We start from the raw sequence: 23,465 nt of genomic DNA, 5'->3' as shown, positions 1-23,465 counted from the left end.
AAATCCTACCTGTACTGTTAACAATGCTGCCATTGATTTTCTTAGTTTGCAAATGCTCTGTGGTTGTCAGGTCTGATGCTGAATGGATTGCATTTCTTCATACATCAGTGCCCCCTCTTCTGTAGCGAACATGATTTCAGCAATGAACTAGTCAACACACACACACACACACACACACACACACACACACTTACTTTCCCCTTGGAGAGATGCTCTAATTGTGAACTGTTCTCATGAAGCATGGAAGAATTTTCATAAAACAGAGGAAAATTAAATGCCATGATTAATTTATATGGATTCATAGATTACACAGTCACAAAATGTTACAGATATCAGCTACTTTGGCCTCCAATATGAAATGGGTCATAAGCTTTCTTAAAGATCAAGGACACAGACCATTAAGGTACAATTTCGTACGCAGTCCATAATTTTGTAAAGTCCCGTTGGAATCAGTGGTAGTTAAGTGCAGAGAATTATGGATAAGATTGCACGACACAGATACACATACTTAAGTGCCCTTGTTTTTACAAATGCAGCTGTATTGTACTGCAGCCAATGGTTCCAATCCAGCTGCATGCACAAGGAACAGCTGTGGTCATACAAGTGTAGCCTTAAAAAAAAAAAGCTGAAACCTTGCAAATCAGCATTTTGGTGGGGAAGAGGTAACACATCAAGGAGACGTAATCTAGCCTTCTGCTCCCCATTCAAAACAGCCAATCAGCTGGATTTCAGCATTGTTAAAAGGGCTTGGTCCATATGCCCCAGCTGTTTGATCAAGGATGGGAATTATGGCCTGCAGCACCCATTTACCTAGAATTTCCCATCAAGTTCAAGATCAATGCAACAGCAAGATGAACTCAAAAGGAATAAATGAAAAAGAACAGAAGGGTTTGAAAGGAAAGGGTGGGCAAAGGGATGGGCTGGGTTAAACTTAAGCACAATGAAAACCTTGCTCCAATGGGTGTTGGAACAGTAATAACTTCTCGGAGGCAAGAACTTGCAAAGAAGCAAGAAACATCAGAGATCAAAGCAATTTATTTACTTCAGCATCTCCCCTCCTCACTGCAAATCACTTGGACTGGAGAGTCTTGGCCACAAAATCATTCCCATTTCAAGGTAGACCCATCAGTCACAATGGAGCTCCCCTCTTCCTTCAGAGACATTTTCATTATTTGGCAAGCTGTTTTGTTTTAGCAAGTCTGGTGGGTTTTTTTTTAATGTCTGAATTAACACGGTGCCATGAAGCACTTCAGGATGTCCCTGCTTCTGTTTGGGGCACTTGGGACAGATCCCCTTTTGCCCCTTTTGTCCACATCTGCTGTGAATCTCTAGTATCTGCCATCTTTCCTAATTTTCCCAAACTGGTTACATGCAGTGTGCTGCGAAAGGGCAGCTGCTTTCTACTTGAATTTCCAGCGTAATGATTTGTTCTGTGATTTAAGAAGATGCCTTTACTTTTTTTTTAAATAGATCCCTGGTACTTTTGGATCATGTTCTGTAAAATGTGTTGTGTTCCAAACAGTCTCTGTTCTTAATTCCCCGCCTCCTCACCATGGCAACTTGGAGTCCCTCCTACGTTTGTTGATAGCAATGACTGTTTGAGTTAGAAAGTCATTTCTGAAGCAGATGGAGTGTGCTAGGTGCTAAACTGGCGCTGAATAATCCAGCAATAAAGTAGACATCAGGTATCCATTGTGGCATTTGTCCTCGGTACAGGATTTAGCCTGCATTTCACAGTTCAGATTTAGCACCTTAAGGGAGTATCGCCTTGTTTGTTCAAATGAGAAACATTTCCCAAAAATGTTTTGACTGTGAACAGCATGGGAGGGTAGGTAGGAGGGGTGGAATACCACACCAAAATGCATTTTCCACAACCCCCCCCCCCATGTTACATGTTGTGGTTCCTGCCTGTAACTCACAACTTGAGTTGGATGTATTAAATAGTTTGAGGGTGGTGGTTCACTCACTTTGATAGTACACTATTTGGTATTATAAACTATTTGAGGTGTGTGGGATGTTAGGGGAGGGGGTAGTACCTCTGGTGGGGGTTCATGTTGTGCTCCTTCTGGGGTAGTTTTTCCACCTTTGGTCCCCACCCTGCACCCAGCTCTCATTGTGGTTTGTAGAAGCTGTCAGCATGTGATGCAGCTTTGACAGGCCGGCTAAACCAGGTGAGGGTAGACCATCCTCAGTGAGTTAGGGACTTCTGCTGGTGGTATTTTGCATTATATCGGACACCTTGGGCATACACAAAATCCACACCTACAGAACAGTTGAATGAGTTCGAAGTAAAAATGAAGATTAAAAAAATAATAAAATCTGGGAAATCAACTGTAACCGCCATCACCACCACCCCGCCAGGAGTCAAATCCCCAGTGGTGGTATAGCAGTGTTGTGTTTTCCTGAAAGTGGTGGTTTTCAACACTGAAGGTCGCTTGTCCCACCCATGGAAATTCCAATGAGAAACTGGCTTTTAGCAGGAGGCTCAGAAGGACAGGGAGGAGAGAGGAGGAGATGTCTGCAGCTCTGGGAAAACCCTGGAGAAAACTACCAATGAGCAGTTTGAAAACTGGTTCATGAAGTGGCGCATATATATCTTAAGTTTTTCCATGCATCAGGCAGTGGAAAATGGTGAAGCGTTCCCGGACACAGGGGAATTAATGTTGTTTGATCTTCTAAAAATACAACTGCAATTCCCACATGCTTCCCAGCTAATTTGTCTTTGGTTCCAAGTCTTGCAGTAAAGAATGCGAAATTCCTTTTTGTCAGCCGTAGACCAGCTCGGGGACCATGATTCTGTCATTTGATGGGGGAAGGATTGGGATTAAAATATATGATAAAAGTTAATCCCCTTCATCTCGCAATTTTCTCCTGTATTTAATGTGATCCCACCTCCTTTCCAAATAAGAGTCAAGAAGGGAAGTATCAGTTTACTTTTTAAGTTAGGCCATGCTTGAAAATATCGAATTATACTCTGAAAGATACTGTATTTAATTTTTTTGCAGTGAAATAATTTACGGAAGCAATTTTTGGAAGGACTTTTGAGGCATTTGTTTTTCATTGTCACCCTAGTTTACATTGTTCTTGGTTTTTCTCTCTCTTTTCCTGTTCAGGCTCTGATCTGGGTCACTAACTACTTTTATAGATCAAATGTGCATGTAATATCATCTTCCGGATCAGAGACCTTTATGCTTCAGGTTTTTTTTTTGGTCGTTTCTGTTTCCTGTTCTCCCTCTCGCTCCTTAAACACCTAAGCACTGTATCATTTTGTGGTTTCAAATCTGCATTTGGTTTTTTGTTTCCAGGCATCATTTGGGAGCTCAAAAAACAAGTCAGGTTTCTTGTGACCTTCTTCTCATTTCAATGATTTCTTCTTCTCAATGATTTTCCGTGCTGGTTGTGCCAAAATTATTCAACACCATCCTGTTCTTAGCAACATTACATGTTCTGATTTGTCCTTTATGTTGCTGTTGTTGGCATCTGTCTATCTCTAGAGACAATGGAGTGCGCTTCCAGGGGTGAACTCATAACTGCTGCCTCCCACATTGTTTTGGCTGCATTAGTAAAATGTGACCTCTCTGGGGCAAAAGTCTGGGCTGTGTGTATGGCTGCCCAGATGACAAGACCCCCCTCTCGGCCTTGCCGATGTGGTCCAAAGGAAAGCCTTTCCCATGAAGGCAGCAGATGTTTATGATCAGAGTTGCGCTCTCCTAGATGGGCTACCTTTCCAGGTAGACGAGCCCCATCTGCCCCTCACTTCCCTCTACACTACAGCACATGCAGAAACAGCCTTCTTGTCCATTGGACCCACTACTGGTCTCATCCACTCAGTCTGCCAGAGCCTGTCTTTGCATGCAGGTGAAGTCCTTAACTCACTGAGGGTTTAAGACCCATCGGCTGCCCTCACCTGATTTAGCTGACCAGCCAAAACCATTTCCTGGGGTGTGGCCACTTTCGCATGCTGACAGCTTCTAGGAGCCACAGGTGAGAGCTGAGTGCAGGGTGAGGACCAAAGATGGACAGATTACCCAAGAAGGAGCATGACATGTCCTCCTCCACCCCTGTCCTTTTTGATGCATAATTTAATTATGATTTCAGAATCCCCCCCCAACAGTTCACTGTTGTGCATGTTTGTGTTGCATGCATGTGTGCATGCTTGAAATAGATTGGCATTATCTGTAATAATTTTCATTTTTAAGAGTATTACAGGTATTATTTGGGCCTGGTTTTCGTATATATATATTTTTTATCGATTTCACCCATACAAATAACAGAATTTAAAACATAAATAAAATTCTGAGCGCAATTGAAAGAGTATTAGGCACAGCAAAAACAACACAATAATTACTCTCTACAAAGTACAGTGGAAACACAATAAACACCACTATTCTTCTGGATGTTATTACAGCAAAAATAAACAATGGTTTCCACAAAGTAGCATACTGAGATCACCATCAGCATTACATCACCTGTTTTCTTCTTCACATTTATTACAAAATCAAGCCATTCTGATGCAAAACCATCTCTCTTTTTAGACCCTGCCCCAAGCCAATTTTATTTGTCAACTTTTCCAGGAAAAGGTTTAATAAGCTTTTAAAAAAAATAGCTCTGTACCTAAGAGTCAGTGCACTTGCGGCTTGTTCTTTTATCCTGGCTTTTGTTATGAACAATGGCATTTAACATTTCTGCATCCTGGCCAAATTAGTATTCCTTTTCAGTCAAAGGTTGCAAAAAAATACCAGTTTACCCTGTAAGGCACCCAAATCACAATCCTTATCCTTATTGATAAACTCTGGATGAGAAGTCAGCGGGGCTAGCAGTGAAATAAAAGGTAAAGGTAAAGGGAGCCCTGACCGCTAGGTCCAGTCGCGAACGACTCAGGGGTTGCAGCGCTCATCTCGCTTTATTGGCCAAGGGAGCCGGCGTACAGCTTCCGGGTCATGTGGCCAGCATGACTAAGCTGCTTCTGGCGAATCAGAGCAGTGCACGGAAATGCCATTGACCTTCCCACCAGAGCAGTACCTATTTATCTACTTGCACTTTGACGTGCTTTCAAACTGCTAGGTTGGCAGGAGCTGGGACCGAGCAACGGGAGCTCACCCCGTTGTGGGGATTCAAACCGCCGACCTTCTGATGGGCAAGCCCTAGGCTCTGTGGTTTAGACCATAGCGCCACCCACGTGAAATACCAGACATTAAAGTTTCCTTTCTATCTTTCCTAATTAGTAACACAAACTTAACGTTTCAAATAAGGCAGTTTCCATATTGCATATATTTGTGCTGATAGTTGCAACTCATTTGCAGTTGGGGGTTGGGGAATGCATGCATAGCCATCAAAATTATGGAAGAAGAGATGCTGTGTTGGGCCCATTGGGAATATTAGATGCAGGAGGAAATATACTAGCCTGTAACATGCATACCGTTATCAGTTCATTTTATTTGTGCAGACCTTAAAGGTTATTTTTTGGGAGGGAAAACATTCTTAATTTTCTTGACTCTTTCGAAATTAGTCCAGCAAGTAGAAACTGCTGCAGCAATACTCTGGTAATGCTAGAAATCCAGAATAGGAATAGTCCATGTACCAGTTACTGGGGGAGATGATGGTTTGCTTGATTACCTGCAGGACAACTCATGGTTGCACTCATGGCCTGTTAGGTGTGTACCTAACCAGTGTGTGAACAAGTTATTAGATCCAGCTTTTACTTACTTTATTTTTTAAAACGTATTTTTTGTTAAAGATTTCTTGGTTTACAAAAGTATGTGCAATGTCTCTTTTTTTCAAGTTACATTTTCTACAGTTTCATTTGTTGAGACATTAGTGTTACATTAGGAAGAAAAGGGGGGAAGAGGTAGGGGGAATGGTGCGTTGGGGTGGGGTCGGGTGGCGATGTTTCTATTTTACTTAATGTATGTGTGGGGTTTTGTGTCAGCTTCACTTGTGCGGGTTCTCTTTACTATTGGCTTGTGTTCCTTTGGTGGTGAGAGAGGTTGGGGTTGGCCTAGCGTGTGGTTGTTTGTTTGTGATTGGCTGTGGCGAACTTTGTTTTCATGTGTGAGTGGGGTGTGTGTGCATTTTTTAATCAGGTTAGCCATATTGATTCGTATGCTGTTGGTGGATTCTTGTTGTTGTCTTGTTGGGCTGTGCATGTGATAAAGGGTAGTTTTTCTAATAAGGCTGTTTCCCATACTATTTGGTACCATTGGTCCATGCTTGCTCCTGACAGGTCGCTCCAGTGTCTGGCTATGATTTTTCTGGCTGCTGAGAGTAGGTGGGTTATGAACTCTTTATGATGTGAGTAGATTTTCCAGCAATTCTCAGGGCTTACAAGACATTCTCTACATAACATGATATTTGACTATCCATACACTTAATTCTATAGTTCGGGAGTTACCATCCTGTCACAATTGCATCCTTGAAATCTCCCCCTGGCACCCTATGAAGTCTCTGAGCCCCCACCTCACTTCCCTGTTGTTCATGAAGTGGTGAGGGTTGTTACCTTTTTCTCCCTTGAAAAGTACACAAAAACAAAGGAGAAAGCCTATTCCCATTCACTTTTCAAGGCTCAGATTAATTATTCTGGATTATGTGCCCATGCAGGCACACTTTCTGTCTCTGGGAGGGGAATACTTTAGGGAAGGGAGGAGTGGAGTGGCCAGAAAGGGTAGTGCTGACGGCACTCACTCAAAAATTCAAATGTGCCCATGGGTTAAAAAAGGTAGACTCTCATTTAGCTAAGGTGCCACAACATTCTGTCTTCCAGGTGCCTACAACACCACATCACAGGTCTGATTTTCGTCTTAAATTGGAGGGTAATACTCACGATTTTCACTAGAAAATCATTTTGGATTGTATTCTGAGTCTACTTTTTTATTTTTGGAAGGGCATAATATTTGCTGATGAATTCATGTATCATGGATACCACTGATCCATTTTTATTCTGCGGAAAGGAAGTTCCCAACCATTTAGATTTTTTTTGGGGGGGGGAGCCATTAGAATCATTATAAATTATTATAAGTTATGTACACCATCAGTGTACATGGCACTTTCGAGAAAAACACCACTGCTATCCCCGCAAAACCATCTCTGATGAGCTAACATATTTCATCTGTAGGAAAGGAAACATAGAAGGAAATGAGAGATTAAGGCTGAGCTCTAAGGGGACAAGCCATAGCCTTCATAGGAGAGGAAGAGGGTTTTTTTGTGTGTGAAGGCAATTGAAGGAAGAGAAAAAAATTGCTCCAAGTAAATGTTCTGGATGAGAGCACTGGGAAAAGGAAGGGATAGGGTGCAGGAGGCTTGAGGACAATAAAGAGTAGTAGAACTGGAACACAGTGGGCAGTCATGGAAAAAGTAATCTTCCACTAGTGAATTGATGTTGCTGTCACACCATCACTTGGCTGATCTCGCCATCGTTTTGTACAAATTCTACTCACTTTGTATTCTTGTACAGTTCCTTCTCCATTCCAAGGAAAGCTGCCCCTTCATATTATCAAGAGAAGGAAAAGCAGTGTCTTGACTAATCATCTAAAATTAACTACATAGCGGGGAGCTGTCTCTTTAATGTAGCAAACGGAGGCATAATGAGATCTGCTGTTGGAACTAGACAAATTTCAAACTGGAATAGGCCACACATTATTCATGGTGAGGGCTATTAGTCATTCGAGCAACATATCTTGGGACCTGATGATGGTTGAGAAATGAGTACCGGTAATCAATGGATCTTAGGCGTAATTCTCAATGAGGTAGTAAACCTGTATCTATGCTGTGCAACTTCAGTTTGCAGGTGGCGGCTGGCAGGAATGAGTTCTCTCCCATGCAAAATGATCCCCCACATATGTCAACTAGAATGCCAGAGGCCAGCATTCCCATCTAACCTTTCTTTTGGCATGCTAGCTTTTTTCTGTGTAGATTTTTATTTTTGTATTTTGTATGAAGAAGCATTGAACTTGCAGGTAGTACAATCTGAGGGCCACATTTTAAAAGCTTTGTTCTGGATTATCTAGAAACGGTGGGACTCCTTTGATGAGAACAGAAAGTGTCATGGGTGAATTGGCTCATGGGGACATAGGACATTTCCTGCAAGGCATATTAGGGCCATTTGACTTTAGGATGATATGCTTGTGCCACTCCCTTTACTCCAGCAATTTTTTGGGGGTAAAATTTATACCCTGCCCTTCAGTTCTAATTAGCATTTCCAGGAGAGCTTACAACAAGCAATGCAAAACTTACAAGAATATAATGGAGCAGACAAGTTAATTTTAGATGGTTAATAAAAACACTGCTTTTCCTTCTCTTGATTATTCTGAAGGGACATAATCAAATCAATAACTTAAACAAGGGTTGGAAGGAAATCTTGTCCCAGTTCAGTCATTCCCCCTAACACCACCCCCGCCAATAATCTGGGGTACCATGTAAATGACAGTGATGTTGTGGCATTTAGTGTTCTTGTCAGAGAAGCATTAGGGTTACTGCTTCTTTTTTGTCCTGATCAGTGGGTGCCACACTGTAAGTGTGACTCATGCTTTCCTTTCTGGCTCAGGACATGTGGTCAGGGCCTGCAGAGCAGACACTGCAAAAGGCACTAATTTGTAGAAAAGATAAATCATAAGGAGGTGAAAGCATGCATACGAAGGCAATTAACATTTTACTTTACCAATTTAAAAACACGATGACACTATGGCTGAGAACAGGCATGCAACTGAATGAAGTAGCATAGCCTTGAGCTGATAGAACCGACTGCAGGTTAGGAGTGCCATTTTTTTAATGTTCTCTCATGTAAACATTATTATTATTATTATTATTATTATAGAAAACATTCCTTCAAATACAAAATCAGCACATCAGGGAGTTTCCATACTGATTTTCTCCCTGCTGTGCTAGTTACCTGCTTGCAGAAAGTTACTTTTACTTGTATTTGTACGTAGAGAAGCATCCAAATAGGTAACCCCTCACCTGCAGTTTGAAACCCACTTTTCCACTTCCAAATTCTGCTGCCTCCTTTTGTAGCATCTGCCTCTGGCCTTAGATGCCATGCTGTATCCTGAGAGCAGGCTACCTTTCCAGTGGACGCTCACAACCTGATTTTGCATGTTCACAATTCCATTCCGTTCTGATATCCCATGAGAGTGCATTTCAGGTAGTTTCACTCTACCACACCTGATCCAGTTTCTCCTACACTTCAAGCTCTTCTTGCTTTTTTTTATTTTTTGAGAAAAGCTTGCTCATGGAGTAATGTATATATATATATTTTTGCAGCCAGTGGTGTGTGTTTGGATATTAGGAATATAGGGAGCTAGTTTTTATCAAGTCAGCCTCTTTGGTCCACCTGTATTGTTTACAATGACTGGGTGTCCAGGTTTTTGGACAGAGTCTTTTCCCATCTCCACCTGGATGTGCCGGGAATTGAATCTGGAACCTCCTCTGCATTAAAAGCTGCATTCTTTGTCACTGAGCTACAGACTCCCACTAAAAGATTCTGCAGGCTGCCAGGTTTACTGAGAGTTAGGCAGGTGACCAATTAATAACAATAGAGTTGTAGTATTGGAAGGGGGTCTGAGGATCATCTAGTCCAACCCCCTGCAATAAAGGAATATGCAGCTGCCCCATACGGGGATCGAACCTGCAACCTTGGGCTTATCAGCACCACACTCTTAACCAGCTCGTGCTGCAATGCATGTTCCAATTCTAGTCCCTAGGAACATGGGACCCCTATCACTCCATGCCCAGCATGGCAAGCACTCAAACCCTTTACTTTAGACATCCAGACTACATTTTTGAGTCATGTCTGCTCATGTTTAAGAGTGTGAAGGAGCATGCACTCCCAGGTCAAGGAGCTTTCATTTACTATCTCTGGGATATGGAGAGAAAGCAGTACCGGTATATACGAGTGGGGCGACAGAGGCACAACTTGGACAGGGATAGGCAGTAGGTGTGCAATATTGGCAGTTATAAATGCAACATATTTTGTTTGTTTGTTTGTTTGGAATAATTAATCCCTTCTCCCCGTGGCACCCCCCCCCCCCAGCAAGGTGGTAGATGAATCAGTTAGATATGAAAGCAGAAGCCCAGGCAGAGTGGTAGCTTTGAAATTTTTGTTAGACCTTTGCCTGCAGTATAGTAAATTGTGCTGGCGGGGGAGGAGGAAACTGGAAGCATGACTCTCACCCTGCCAAATTTTGCCAAAGTGGTCACTCTGAGGGTAATACCTCAAAGGGAGGAAAGCACATAACTGGAAGGGTACACTAGGTGCACAACTGATTATTTCTAGCACTAGGAAAGGTCTGTGGTGCTTAGGTATAGTTTACTTAAATGTTTCTCTTAACTAAAATTGTTTCTGGGGCATTTAAACATTTGGGTCTGGTCCAGTTTTGCACACTGTCCCCATGATGTCTGCATCTAAGTGCTATTGTCCCATTTAATCCACAGAACATTCAGTAAGTGGGAAAATCCCACAGAAATAGGGAGGGGTGAAGGGTGTCATTTTGATGAGGGACAGTGATATATGGATGCTGCAAACACACACACACACACACACAACATTTATTGCATGAGCAGCACCCGAGCTCTCAATAAACTGCCAGGTTGGAGCCCCACGCCCACCCTCTGGTTATTTAGCAAGTTATGGTGCAGAATGCACACTTTCTGACTTTTTAATTTTTTTTCTATACACATCTAGAAGCCTCCTTTAAGGGTGGGAAACGACTTATAAAAAATCCGAGAGACTGTACACTTTTGTGGCGTGTGCTTTAATGAAATGGAAAGGCATGTCACAGGCGTGCTACCCCCCACCCCACCAATTGAGGCATGCCGCAGCCTTGGGGCCTTGTCGCAGCTGTTAATCCAGCTTGTGATATGCATTTCACTTCTGCAAAGAGACATGCCAGGAAATACTGCAGCTCTAATTGCACAGTGTTAGAGTGCATGGAACATATTATATTTATTGGGTTATAGTTCTTCCTTGATATTAATAGTCAAAAACAGGGCTGACAAATGGAGGCAAGCACTGAGATAATAAAACCTCTTACTAGTATTGACGCCATCCTGCTGACTGCCACAGTGCTATTCCAGCAAACACGTAACAGCTCAGTTCAGCTAGCCCCAGAATTCATCACTTGTTGAGAAATAATAATAATAATAATAATAATAATAATAATAATAATAGGATACTATAGAAAACATGATTGTGCTTATTGGTTTTTATTCAAACTAGAGCCTTGTCTCTCATGTGTAGGGTTAATGTGACTTAAAATGTAAAATGAAAAAGATTCATTAAATCAAATCACAGGGCAGGTGGTTAGCTAATTGATATAGTTAATGTGATAAAATCATTGAGAAGGTGAATCAATTAAAAGAAGTCGGGTGTTCTGAGTGGGAGAGGGAATGGCCCTCAGGACTAGTCCCAGGTGCACATAACCCACCAGAAGCACCAACCAACCCAAGGACATAGTGTTGCTCTCCTCTATCATGAGTCATGTGGCAATGCCTTTGAGAAAGTGGTCGGCTGTGGAAGAGGAATGGGAGGAGATGGAGAGTTGGAGCTGAATGACCTGCCCTGTGTGTGGGTTTTTATTGCAGGGCCATTGTGTTTTCCCTGGTCTGAGTCTACTCACCATCCAACATTTCCATATAACCCCATGTTTTCTTACCCTTCATCCATTTCCCACCCAGTTACCGTTTCGTGGCCTCTTTGCACTCCCTGCCTCACTCATGAAGTTTTCTTTTTTAAATGGTCATAGATTCATTGACTGCCCCCCAAAAGTCATTTTTGTTGTCTTCATTTCCTCATATGTGTCTGGTGATAATATAGTGACCTAGTTCTCAGGAGCTTTAGGGAGGAGAAACAAGGTTTTGTTTTTTGTTTTTAAAGGAGACAGCCAACTTGTTTTGGGAATTGATTTTTTTAAAAAACAGATTTTTTACGGTTTAGATTTTTCTCTTTTCTTGCTGTGAGGAATCAGGATAGGGAATTGAGGGACAGGGATGGAAGAGCAAATGATATGATGAGGTCCTGTTAGACTTGCATCAGGAAGGACTGGATTCCAGTCTGAATTTTGATCGTGGTTTGGCCTTGGGCAAATCTCTTGCCTTGGTTCCCATGGGTAGATGAAGATAATAGTTGCCTTGGTAGATCAGGCTATGACAGTATTTTGTTTTTGACAGTGGCTACTCAAATGCCTCCAGAAGCCTCCAAGGAGGGCACAATGGTGGAGGTTGAAATCTTAGAAACAGGCAGAGCTTTCATGTATTTGCTATGGCTAATGGCCATGGATAAACATACGCTCCATAAATTTGACTAATAATTTTTCAGCAGCTGCCTACATTAAAAAAAAAAATCTACAATCACATTTTGTAGTCATGAATGATGTGTAAGTTATGATGTGCATGAAGTAATATCTCTTTTTGTCATACCTAAAGTTCTCAGTCCACCTTCATTGGGTAGTTCGGGTAGTATAAGTCAGGGAGAACATTTCCATTCACAATATTCATGCCCCTTGTTTTCCCCTGGAAGCTGGAAAACTTCACTAGGGAAAATGCTCCCACTCCGTGATTTTTTTAGTTGACCGTTTCCATATTTATTGCAGCGATTTTGAGATTGGAATAATCTAGTGATGGAGTGTTTTGAGGCTAAAACTGTTGAAGATTTAGAGGCAAATTGTTAAAAATCATTTCAATCTATGTCATGCTTTTAGCTTTCCATTGTTTTATCTCATTTTCTTACTGGTTTATTTCTGTAAGCAGTGTTTAGTATTTGTACAGAACAGCAGCCTATAAAAGTTTAAAGATAAAGCACACAAGCACACACACAGGTCAGCTCAGGAGATTTCTGCTGACAGGGACCTCCTTCCTGTTCTTTTGACACGTTTTTAGGTGATGTACCGTATTTTTCCATGTATAAGATGCCCCATGTATAAGACGCCCCCTATTTTTAGGGACTCCAATTTAAGAAAATGGGGTGTGTGTGGAGAGATTTCACGTACTTTTTAAGTAAAAAAACCCTAGTCTTATACACGGAAAAGTATGGTGTATATTATTTGGAGGCCTCTAATATGTGGTCAATATCAGTCTCTGATTGGTATTGTTACTCCTGTATGTAAAATCAGTCCATTATTCATTCATTCATTCATTCATTCATTCATTCATTCAACTTGTACACCGCCCTATACCCGGAGGTCTCAGGGGAGTTCACAACAAGACCACAACATATAAAATCAAACCAAAAGTAGTAACCCAGTAACAACACCCCCCCCCCAAAAAAAAGCCACATTCTAAAAGGGCGTTGGATGTCAATAAGATCAACCAAAGGCCTGGTTAAAAAGGAACGCTTTTGCCTGGCGCCTGAAGGTGCATAATGAAGGCGCCAGGCGAACTTCCCTGGGGAGAGCAGGCCATAGATGGGGAGCCACTGCAGAGAAGGCCTGTTCTCATGTTGCCACCCTCTCGAGGAGGAGGAGGCACACAAAGGAGGGCCTCAGATGATGAACACAGAGTCTGGGTCGGTTTATATGGGGAGAGGCGGTCCTTGAGATATTGTGGTCCATTATAATAAGGCTTGAATTCTTAGGGCGGAACTACCAAACACACAGTTCCCACACTGCCTGCTGTTTATTGTGAACAGGAAAATTGCAGAGGAAAATTGGTGGGTGCGGGAATGGGTAAGCAGCCCATTCAAGCTCACCGGTTGCCCTCTGCATTGGAGGCATGGAGGCAAGGGAATTCCACCCTTGCTTCATAATGTATAGTTCCACCCTTAACTGACATTGTTGGGAGCTCATACAGAGATGAATACTCAGACAAATGACTGCATTCTTCTTTGTGGCTGCACGGTTTTATAAAGAGTGGAGAGTTTTCCAGGTTGCAACTTGACAAACTCATTCATTTGCTTAAAAGGAAGATAATGAGTGGGTGTGGGCATTGTACAACTGTATCAGTTCATCTGTGTTGGAGGAATAACTCTCTCTTGAAGAAGAAGAAGAAGAAGAAGAGTTTGGATTTGATATCCCGCTTTTCACTACCCAAAGGAGTCTCAAAGCGGCTAACATTCTCCTTTCCCTTCCTCCCCCACAACAAACACTCTGTGAGGTGAGTGGGGCTGAGAGACTTCAAAGAAGTGTGACTAGCCCAAGGTCACCCAGCAGCTGCATGTGGAGGAGTGGAGACGCGAACCCGGTTCCCCAGATAACGAGTCTACCGCTCTTAACCACTACACCACACTGGCTCTTGAAACATATCTATCTATCTATCTATCTATCTATCTATCTATCTATCTATCTATCTATCTATCTATCTCCATAGATTTAAAATTGACAGAGAGAAATACTGTTTCATTCAGCGCTCAAGTCGCCACATTTTTCGTTATTTTGCAAAAGATAGTAGCATAAATGGATTCAGAAGAGGGTCCTATTAAATTAACGAAGCACAGGTCCATCAATACTGATCAGCTGAGATGCATTAACTGTTAACAGGGGGACACATCTCCGTTCTTAAGGTGTCGCCACTCGCCAGTTCTCTGTTTGCTGGAAACTGAGAGCAAACTACGGGAGGCGCATTGACTTGTAATTGTTTAATGGCTTCTTGAGTGTTGCCAGCCTGACTCTCAGGCTCATGCTGAGAAGCAGCCCTGAAACAGTGGCTCATCACGGAATTAAGCATAAGGACTCAGCTTTTCATCCCCCTACACGGTGAGCCATATCTGCGCAATTGCAAAACTACGAAGGCACAGGAGCTTTGACTTCCTTCACAGTTACCCTGTGTAAGGTCCTTTTCTGAGGAATACTATGAGAGTAAAAAAAGAAGAGCAAGTTGGGTTGTTTTTTTAAATCCCTCCATAGATCTCTTATGCGGACCATTGCCCTGCTCCTACCAGCCACCGCCAGTGTGGTGGAGTGAGAGTGGGAAATATTTGGCATTGTTCACTTAATTAAATAAGTTTTGATTAGTCATCACTATTAAGAGCACACAGAGTTCCTATTAGTGTTCTTTAGACATAGGCAACATTTTTTCCCGTGGTTCATTTGGAATATGGCGATGAAATGTGATCTAATTTGAACAGTAATTGTTTGCGTTAGATGTTGTACCAGTACGAATTATCTTTTGTGAATAAGAGTACAAAGTGGGGCGGAATCTCTGAGCATCTTACGACCTTGGTTCTCTCTAGAACCGAATGTTGTCAGATTTCTGCTGCATAATAAAAAGCATTATAAATGCTTGTTGTACACTCAGTGCCAGAGATGGAAATTTATCTCTTTCCCTCCTCCCCTTTTTGCACATTGAGATAAGTAGACCAGAGGAAACATCTCATTAGCTACATTAATTCTGCTGCATTATAGAAATACTTTGCACCAGGGCTTTTCCCAGCTGGAACTCACCAGAACTCAGTTCTGGCACCTCTCAGGTGGGTGCCATTGCCATTCATTCTGAGTTCTGGCACCTCTCTTTTCTAGAAAAATAGCACCGCTTTGCACACAGCTAAAGAATTGTGGGCTATCTTGACTGGCACAGAGGAAAAAAAGAAGTAAAAATTAGAAGATAAATAAAGTGATACCCGTGCACAGTGGTACCTCTGGTTGCGAACGGGATCCGTTCCAGAGGCCCATTCGCAACATGAAAAGTCTGCAACCTGAAGCGCCGTATCTGCGCATGTGCGCGACGCGATTTGGTTTTCTGTGCATGCGCAAAGCGCGATTTAGTGCTTCTGTGCATGTGCGCACCCAGAAACCCGGAAGTAACCCGTTCCGGTACTTCTGGGTTCGGCACATTTGCATCGTGAAATCGTGCAACCTGAAGCAAGTGCAACCCGAGGTATGACCGTATTAACTTTCCATCCCTCTGAGAGGCAAGGTATACATTGCACAGAATAAATATGCCTCTAGTTCTAGTCCTGGTTGCTCCTGCTATTAAAGGCGGATGCATTTTATAAACAAACAAACAAACAAACAAACAAACACATTTACTGGTGTTTGTGGATGTGGGCTTTTGCTGTGAGATACAGTACTGTCGTCGTCACACTGCAGAAAGCAAAAGTTATTTCTATATTATTAACAGACATGGAAACGTAGTATATCTAAAGCTACTTCAGAAATTAATAATGAGAAATTTCTAGGATGTTGTCTTTCAGAAGTTGTTGTGATTGCTTTTACGTTTGCTGAGGACCTTATGTAAGTCTCACCCATTCTCCTCCCCACTGCACCTCAGACTGGCGTAGCACACTGGCTAGAATACAGAGCTACGAATCAGGAAGTCCCTGAATCTTGCATCTGCCATGAACATACTGTGTGGCCTTCAGCAAGCCACTCTTTCAGACTACCCCCTGCCCCTCCCCACCTGATGAACCAGTGTGGTGCAGTGGTTAGAGTGTTGGACTAAGACCTGGGAGATCAGAGTTCAAATCCCCACTTGATATACCTCGGAACTCGTGTCTGAACTAAATCAAGCAACAAGGCTGGCTATTTATTTATTTCTGTTCTTGATTGTCTATATGTTACTTTATGATTTCAGTTTAGCACCCAGTGGCTCTTTTGTTAGGTAAAGTTAACAGCTGTGGTCCCACGAGGGGCTTAAGCCCTTAAGTACAACCAAACCCTAAGCACTGTCATTGTACTCTGCTGCCATTCTGGTTAGCTTTGAATCTGGAGCAGAATGCTGCTTCCTCCCCATTTCACTTAGGGCTGGTTCAAACATTCATGTCTGTAGCTTTGATGTCTGCAGCACTGGGTGATGGTTCCCTTGCATAGTAGAAGAGCTATAGTAGAGCTAACACTTCCGACAGAACCTCAATGTCTTCCTCACATTCAGTGCTTCCCAATGGAGGCAGTTCACACACCCAGCTGCCATCCGTCAAGTGCTGAGCTGCCAAGGGATGAGAAACCCAGTGAGATAATACATGTATGAACTAGTTTCTCCCAAAATCACATTAAGGAGGTGGTTTTCAGTAGCAATGGCCCCACACTGGAATACTTTGCATTATGAATAATGGAAGATACAACTTTTGTAATTACTCAGTAGCTATGGCTTGGATCTCAGGTGTTTTCTCTATGTATGTAAAGGGGTTGTTCTTGGTAACCCCCCCCCCCAAATATATACACACACCAGCAGCTGTTGGCAGGGTGCCGTTCTCTGGATGTCCCAGCTCCTGCATTACAGGGAGGGGTGAGGCAGTGGCTAGGTCACTGTGGTGCAAACACACTGGCAGGAGTGCATGGTTACCGTAGCTCCATCGGTGCCTTTGCACTATGCTGACTTTGCTGCTGCATCACCTGCCCCTACCTCCCTGTAAGCGGCAGTAACAAAGGTGACAGGCAGCCAGGTGAGCGCCGCTGCCCTCCCCTGCTGACTGCTCCTGCCTCACACCATCCCCAAGTTTGTGTGTTTTCAGTTCTGCTTCCTTTATGTGGAGTTTGTTGACTTCTTCCTTATTTAACACAGGCACAAGCTTAATTGGCTGGAGCATGCACAAAAAAAAATCCTCACAGTTATTCACACCCAAGTACATTTCCTGTGCTTATGTGTTATATATTGGATGGGTCTGCCTATATTGAGGCTTCCAGCTTAGCTATGTGCAATCCACACCTTTCTTTTCTGTGTTTCCTTGCCCTGTGTGTATATGTGACCTTTGAGTTAATTGCTTGTCAGTCCTGCAAGAATGCAACGTTTATTTATATAGATAGCACCTGCGATTTGTGTGGGGGTGGGCAGTTGATCTATCTATCTTTGCAGTGATTGACTTGGCTTTGGGCAGCTATTCAGCATAAAAAGACCAATGGTCTTCGCCAGTAGTTGCCCCTATATCATCATTATTGCATAACTGCTCCAGCACAGCCTTGCACAAGTGTCAGGTTACTTTATAAAATGGGTTCTGTAAGTGTAATTCTCTTTAGTTCATCAAGGTCTCTGATTTCCAAGTGTATTTTTTAATAAGAAAAGTCCAGATTAGATAGTTGATCTCATTGTCATTAAGAGTGAACTGTAGCTTTATAAGGTTGTCTATTTACTTTATTTAGGGTCAAGTTATGTTCAGAAATGGAGAGAGGATGGGGACAATCAAATTTACACAGTTCCAAGGTAGGTGACAGATATTTATTTATCCGTTTGCATTTATATTATTACGGTTTGTAAAGCATGTGAATATGAGATGCATTTGTCCTAATAGCCACTTTGCACTGTATAGTAGGTTGAAAGGAAATTAACTGAAAATGTGGTAATAAAATGTGGCAGAATGCCCAGTAATAATGGGTTCTATTTTGTCAGTGGGGCGGGGGAATGCATTGTGTGAAACTCTCACCACTTTGAGTCTGGCCTTCTTTGCTTACAAAAATACATGGCATCCTACATGTGATCTGGCATACAGATTGGATAAGTGTGCTGAAAATGTATTTTATAGAAATAACATGTGCTAACCTCTTGTCCCGCCTGAAAAGTAAGACATATTTAGAACTTAGAAAATGAGAACAGCTGTTCTAATAAGAAAATTTCTACTGGCTTACTTTCCTTAAAGAAAAAAAAAATCTGAAAATATATTTTGAAACCTAATCATTGATGAGGAATTACAACAGTACAGTGACTTGGGTTGGTTCCAGGCATACAGCTTAACTCCTCACTTGTAGAGAGGGTTTTCATACTCCAAACTTGATCAGCCAGCTTCCTCATGTCTTCCCTATTAAGCTATATATTCCTTGAAACATTTCATAACATTTGGATTACTGAAAAAAACTTTTTTTTGTTACATTCTCGCAACATGTTTAAAAAATCGTACTGAAGGGGTTTTTTATGATCAGATCATTAGGGCTGTCAGTTGATTACATAACCTTTAGTTGCCTGAGAACACAATCCTATGCATGGTTCCTTAAAACCAATTCAAACTAGTTTGCGCTCTCTCTCTCTCTCTCTCTCTCACTCTCACACTCTCTCTCTCTCTCTCTCTCTCACACACACACACACACACACACACACTTCTCTCTGTAAGGAAATCTCAAAGGCCAAACGAAACAAAACTTAGACCCATTGCAATTGGGCTTCAGTTGGGATGTGCAACTAAGGGCTTGCCTGCACTTCCGCTTGGAAGCATGGGTCTGAGTGGTTTTCCTCTTTCTCGCTCCTTTCCCGCTGTTTAGCGATAGGGTGGAACAAATGGCAATCCGGAGAAAACCTGAATTGCTGTCTCCTCTGATTAAGCACCAAAGAATGGTTTTCCCCAAGGGGAAGCAGCAGGCAAGAAGAAGTGTGGAGAACCCCTGAGAGTGTTTTGGATTCCAGGGAGTGTGGCTCTACTAGTTCTCTTGGAGTTCTTGGTGGTTTTCAGTAGCATCTACCATGGTTTCCTTCTTGATTTCCTTGCTGGGTTGGGCCTTGTGGAAATTGTATTTCGGGGGATCTGGTCTTGCATGTTGGACTATGCCCAGAAAGTGATTCTGAGTTCTGCTTTTTGACACCAGAGGCTTGGCTTATGGTATGCAATAGGGTTTTGTTCTGCCCCCAGTGCTGTTTTACATCCACACAATGTACTGGGAGATGGCATTAAGAGTTTTGGAGTTAAGAGCTGCCAGTATGCTGATGACATTTGGCTCTATTGCTCCTTGTGCAAAGTTAAAAGTTGATACCCTTGAATGTTGTCGGGATTTAATAATGGACTGGATGAGAGTGAATAAGATGAGAATAAATCCAGGCATGGCAGGTTTGGTGTTGTCTTGGGAACTGAGATTCAGCATGTTCTGGAAGTGGCTGCATTGCCCCGGAAATAAATGAAATAGCTTAGGAGTGTTTCTTGATCCTGTGTTGTCCCTGGATTCTCAGGTCGTGACAGTGGCAAGGTGTGTTTCTGGACACTTATATTTGATACACCAGCTGTGACCTTTCCCAAGTCAATCTTCTCCATGTTACCCACAACATACTCCACATAGGGCTACCCTTGAGGAGCAACCACAAGCTTCAGTTGGTGCAAAATGCAACAGCTAGGCTGCTAACCAGTGCATGATATCAGGGTAATGCTTCGCTGATACTGAAAGATCCCTATTTTTTCTCTCTGCTCAGTTCAAAGATCTCATATGAGGGTTGGTCATTCCTAATATTCCCTGTTCATTCCTAGTGCATGCTGTCATTTAGGGCTTTAACAGCCAAAGCCTGTACCTTAACTTGAGCTTGGAAACAAATTGTTACTGGAGAAGCTGGCACAAAACTGGCATAATATGATTACCGGTAGTCCTGTTGACTCCAGATAGCAGCCTGGCCACTGCATGCTGGACCAGGTGAAGTTTCTCAACTTCTCAATTGCCCCATGTATTTTATTTTTGATTTTTTACTTATTAATTAAATTCATCTGTAGATCTCAGGACGATTTGCAACATAAAAATGCAATGTAAAAACAAAAAATGGATAATAAAAGCAAAAACAAACAAACCAGTAATCAATATCATTGATGCGGCCTGAGGGGCTCATTTATCTGGACGCCGGCGACCCGCTGCCACCGCCCGCCCTTACTGGTGCAGCGCGGCTGCCCACTTTCGGGTCAGCAGAGCAATGGAAATAGCTTGTGTGCATGCGCAAGCGTCATTTTCAGCGCACTTCCGGGTTTGCGGAGGCCCGTGCACAAGCTATTTCCGGCGCTCCGTTGACCCAAAAGTGCGCCGGAAATAGCGTGTGGGCACGCGCTCCCCCACCCTCTGTCCTGCCGCTGGAGGAAGCGGCCTGAGGTCCGGTAAGTCTGGGGACACCTGTGCTAGAGCATAACTTGCTGTGGCCAGGTATGATTTCAGGACAAGGCATGGTTGACATATTTAAAAATCTAGAAAAGCTCACAAGGATTCAACTAATGCAGTGATGACAGAGAGAGACAGACCTATTTGTTGCTATCACTGCCTCCTCAAAGACTTGCATATTAACTCTGTGGTATGCCCTATCAGATTCAGTGAGCGTCTTTCAACAACCATGAATGGGGGCTGCTGTAAAAGTGGAGTAGAAGACCTTTGCGCTAACTTGCTAACTAAAGGTGTACACCTTCTAGAATATTCAGTTCAGATGTCAGTTTTGTGCTTTGAAGGCGACCTGATTCAGACTGGGGTTTGAGGCCAAATCCGCTTCAGTAAAGTAAGCTTCATTCCTCCTTCCATTCAATATTACAGGGAAATCAAAATAGCCCTTTTCCAGGCTTAGTAGCAAACCCATAGTAGATAAAGCCTGCCAAATTACACATCTTTGATGGCGCCCAGGACATAAAACTCTAGGCCTGTCTGGAGTAGCAAGATCAATCCATGCCTTGATCAGGTAGTGATCCAACAGACTAATATCAATACCATCAATTCCTGGATCACTAGAATCCAGTCCAGTGCAGAAAAGTGGGTCCAAACTACATCCATAAAGAGAAAAAAAAAGAGAGCAAGGGCCTCTAACATCTGGTGTTGCCCATCAGCATCCCCTCAGGAGCAGGTCAAAGAGGAGGATCGGTCAGGAAGCAAAATATCTAGTATACATGTAATCTTCAGTAGGAAGCAATTGTTTTCAAATCTATTGACTACCCCTCTTTCATGGAAATCTGCAGTTGTGCTCATGGCATCCCCGTGAATTTCTGCTGCACTTCCTGTTCCCTGGATCATGGCCAAAGGCTATGATTTAATTGAATTCCATATCACAATCTGCACTTCTCAGCTATCAGAAAAAGGAAATACTTGCACTCACAGATCCATGTCTTTTAGAGGTGACAATGGTATATAATTGCATGCATACTTAATTGTTAAGTTTGTGGTTCGTTAGAGGTTCTTTTTTACTTAGGCCTTTCTGACATCAGTAGACTTTGCAAATTCCTTTATTTTTTTAATGATGGCAATTTGGAAATCCTTCTTTGCTGGTATGTCAATGGCTTGGCTGGGGTGGAGGGAATTTCAGACAGCAAATGCCTGGTAGGAACAATTTTAAGTGCTTGCTTCCTACCATTGTATCTCTGCTACCTATTATCTGTTTCTAGTGGGACTTTGTCACAAAGATGTGGTTGTTGCAGTTCCATTGCGATTTCGCGTGTAACAAAATGTATAGTTCGGCTTTTGCTTTCTAAATGAAATCTTTTGAAAAAGCTTGCATTGTTTGAAATCTTTGGAGATCACTTAGCTTCTTTGCTAGTATACCCACCATGTTAAAATCTGCACCAAGACGTTCATTCCTCCCTCTTTTTACACCGCTAACAATTTCTTTCTTGAAGCTTTTTTTAAAAGCCAGTTTTCCTTCTGGGCCTACAGCCAAGCTGATAGGGATGTATGAAAATATTGTGAATGGGCTTTGATTAGTGCTAGTTAAAACCCAAAAGATTTGGAAGAGTTTTATGTAGATTCTGCCTGGAGGAAATTGAGTACTATTTCTGTGCATGGAAAATAATTAGGTAGAAAGGATGGGTGACTGTTTCACACATACATGAATATGCACTTGCTTTCTTTACAAGTGACTGGCAGCTCAATATGTGAAGTCACTCCATTTAAAAACAATGTCATTGAGGTGACATGAAAGTTTTTTTGCAGTGCTAAATCAGTGATAGCCAACGCCCCAAGACACCTCTCGACATTGTGAACTAGCCCTTAATTGCTCCATCTTTTTCACTAGCTCTAGGTATACATGGTTTGCAGGTCAGGAAAAAAAGCACGAGTCGTTATTCAGATGATTTGGAGAAACTTGATTTCATTCCAGCTATTTGCAAAATTTGTACAGGCATGATCTAGCTTGCTCTTGTTAGTTATTTTCTCCCTTTTACATCTCTCATTGCTTCCCTACAATAAATGCCTCCAAGGATTTCTAGTGCACTCACTAATACTATGCTGGGTTTTTTTTCCCCTTTAGCAAGTTGGAAAGCAGGAGAAAAATCTGTTCATTTCCCTGTTTTCTTCCATCATTACATATTGATCACAGTCCAGCACAAAGTTAGAAATGCATAAGCTCTTTGAAATAAATTGAATTAAGTGTTCATTTGTGCTAGATTGTGGCTAATGCACTAAAGCTCACTCCAGTTTATGCATTTCACAATGTAAGTATGTACTGCCTTTACTACATTATAATAAATATATAGGACAAAAGCCAAAAGTTACGTACTGCCCACTGATTTGAGTAGGGCTTTCAGCATGCTTAACTTTCTCTGCACTTTCCTTCAGACTTCATGTCTTGTGAAAACTCTTTCTGTGTTGTGCTACCTGCTGAAGGCATGGCTGGGATGGAACCCTCTGAGTACCTCCCTTCATCCAAGGATCACAGGGTGGTTTACAGTATAAAAACACAAAAATACGTAACATAATAGCAAACAAAACAATAACAAACACACACACACACACAGAGAGAGAGAGAGAGAGAGAGAGAGAGAGAGAGAGAGAGAGCTTAAGGCCACAAATTGTTTAATTAGCCAAAGGCCTGGGAGTAAGCGGGCAAGCCAGAAGTACAATAAGTAACTCAAAAAAACAAAAAACAAAAAAACCAAAGTAATTAAAAAAGAGAGTGAGAGTCAG

General features: G+C 42.3%; 1 protein-coding gene across 3 annotated transcripts in view; it reads left to right on the top strand.

Annotated features, from left to right (window-relative positions):
• The window catches only part of GABBR2 (gamma-aminobutyric acid type B receptor subunit 2), a 261,082-nt gene that overhangs the window by 122,394 nt on the left and 115,223 nt on the right, over positions 1-23,465 (top strand). For all 3 annotated transcript variants that reach the window (XR_004427003.1, XM_033154359.1, XM_033154360.1), the window contains exon 8: positions 17,997-18,057. Coding sequence is in view for 2 of the 3 variants with exons in the window: in XM_033154359.1 (XP_033010250.1) it covers positions 17,997-18,057 (61 nt within the window). In the remaining variant the exon portion in view is untranslated. The remainder of the gene's footprint in view (positions 1-17,996; positions 18,058-23,465) is intronic.

This window comes from Lacerta agilis, chromosome 7, assembly GCF_009819535.1.
Source record: "Lacerta agilis isolate rLacAgi1 chromosome 7, rLacAgi1.pri, whole genome shotgun sequence".
Lineage (NCBI taxonomy): Eukaryota > Metazoa > Chordata > Lepidosauria > Squamata > Lacertidae > Lacerta > Lacerta agilis.
Note: the sequence above shows the minus strand (reverse complement) of the source record. Positions and strands in the feature narration are given on the sequence as shown.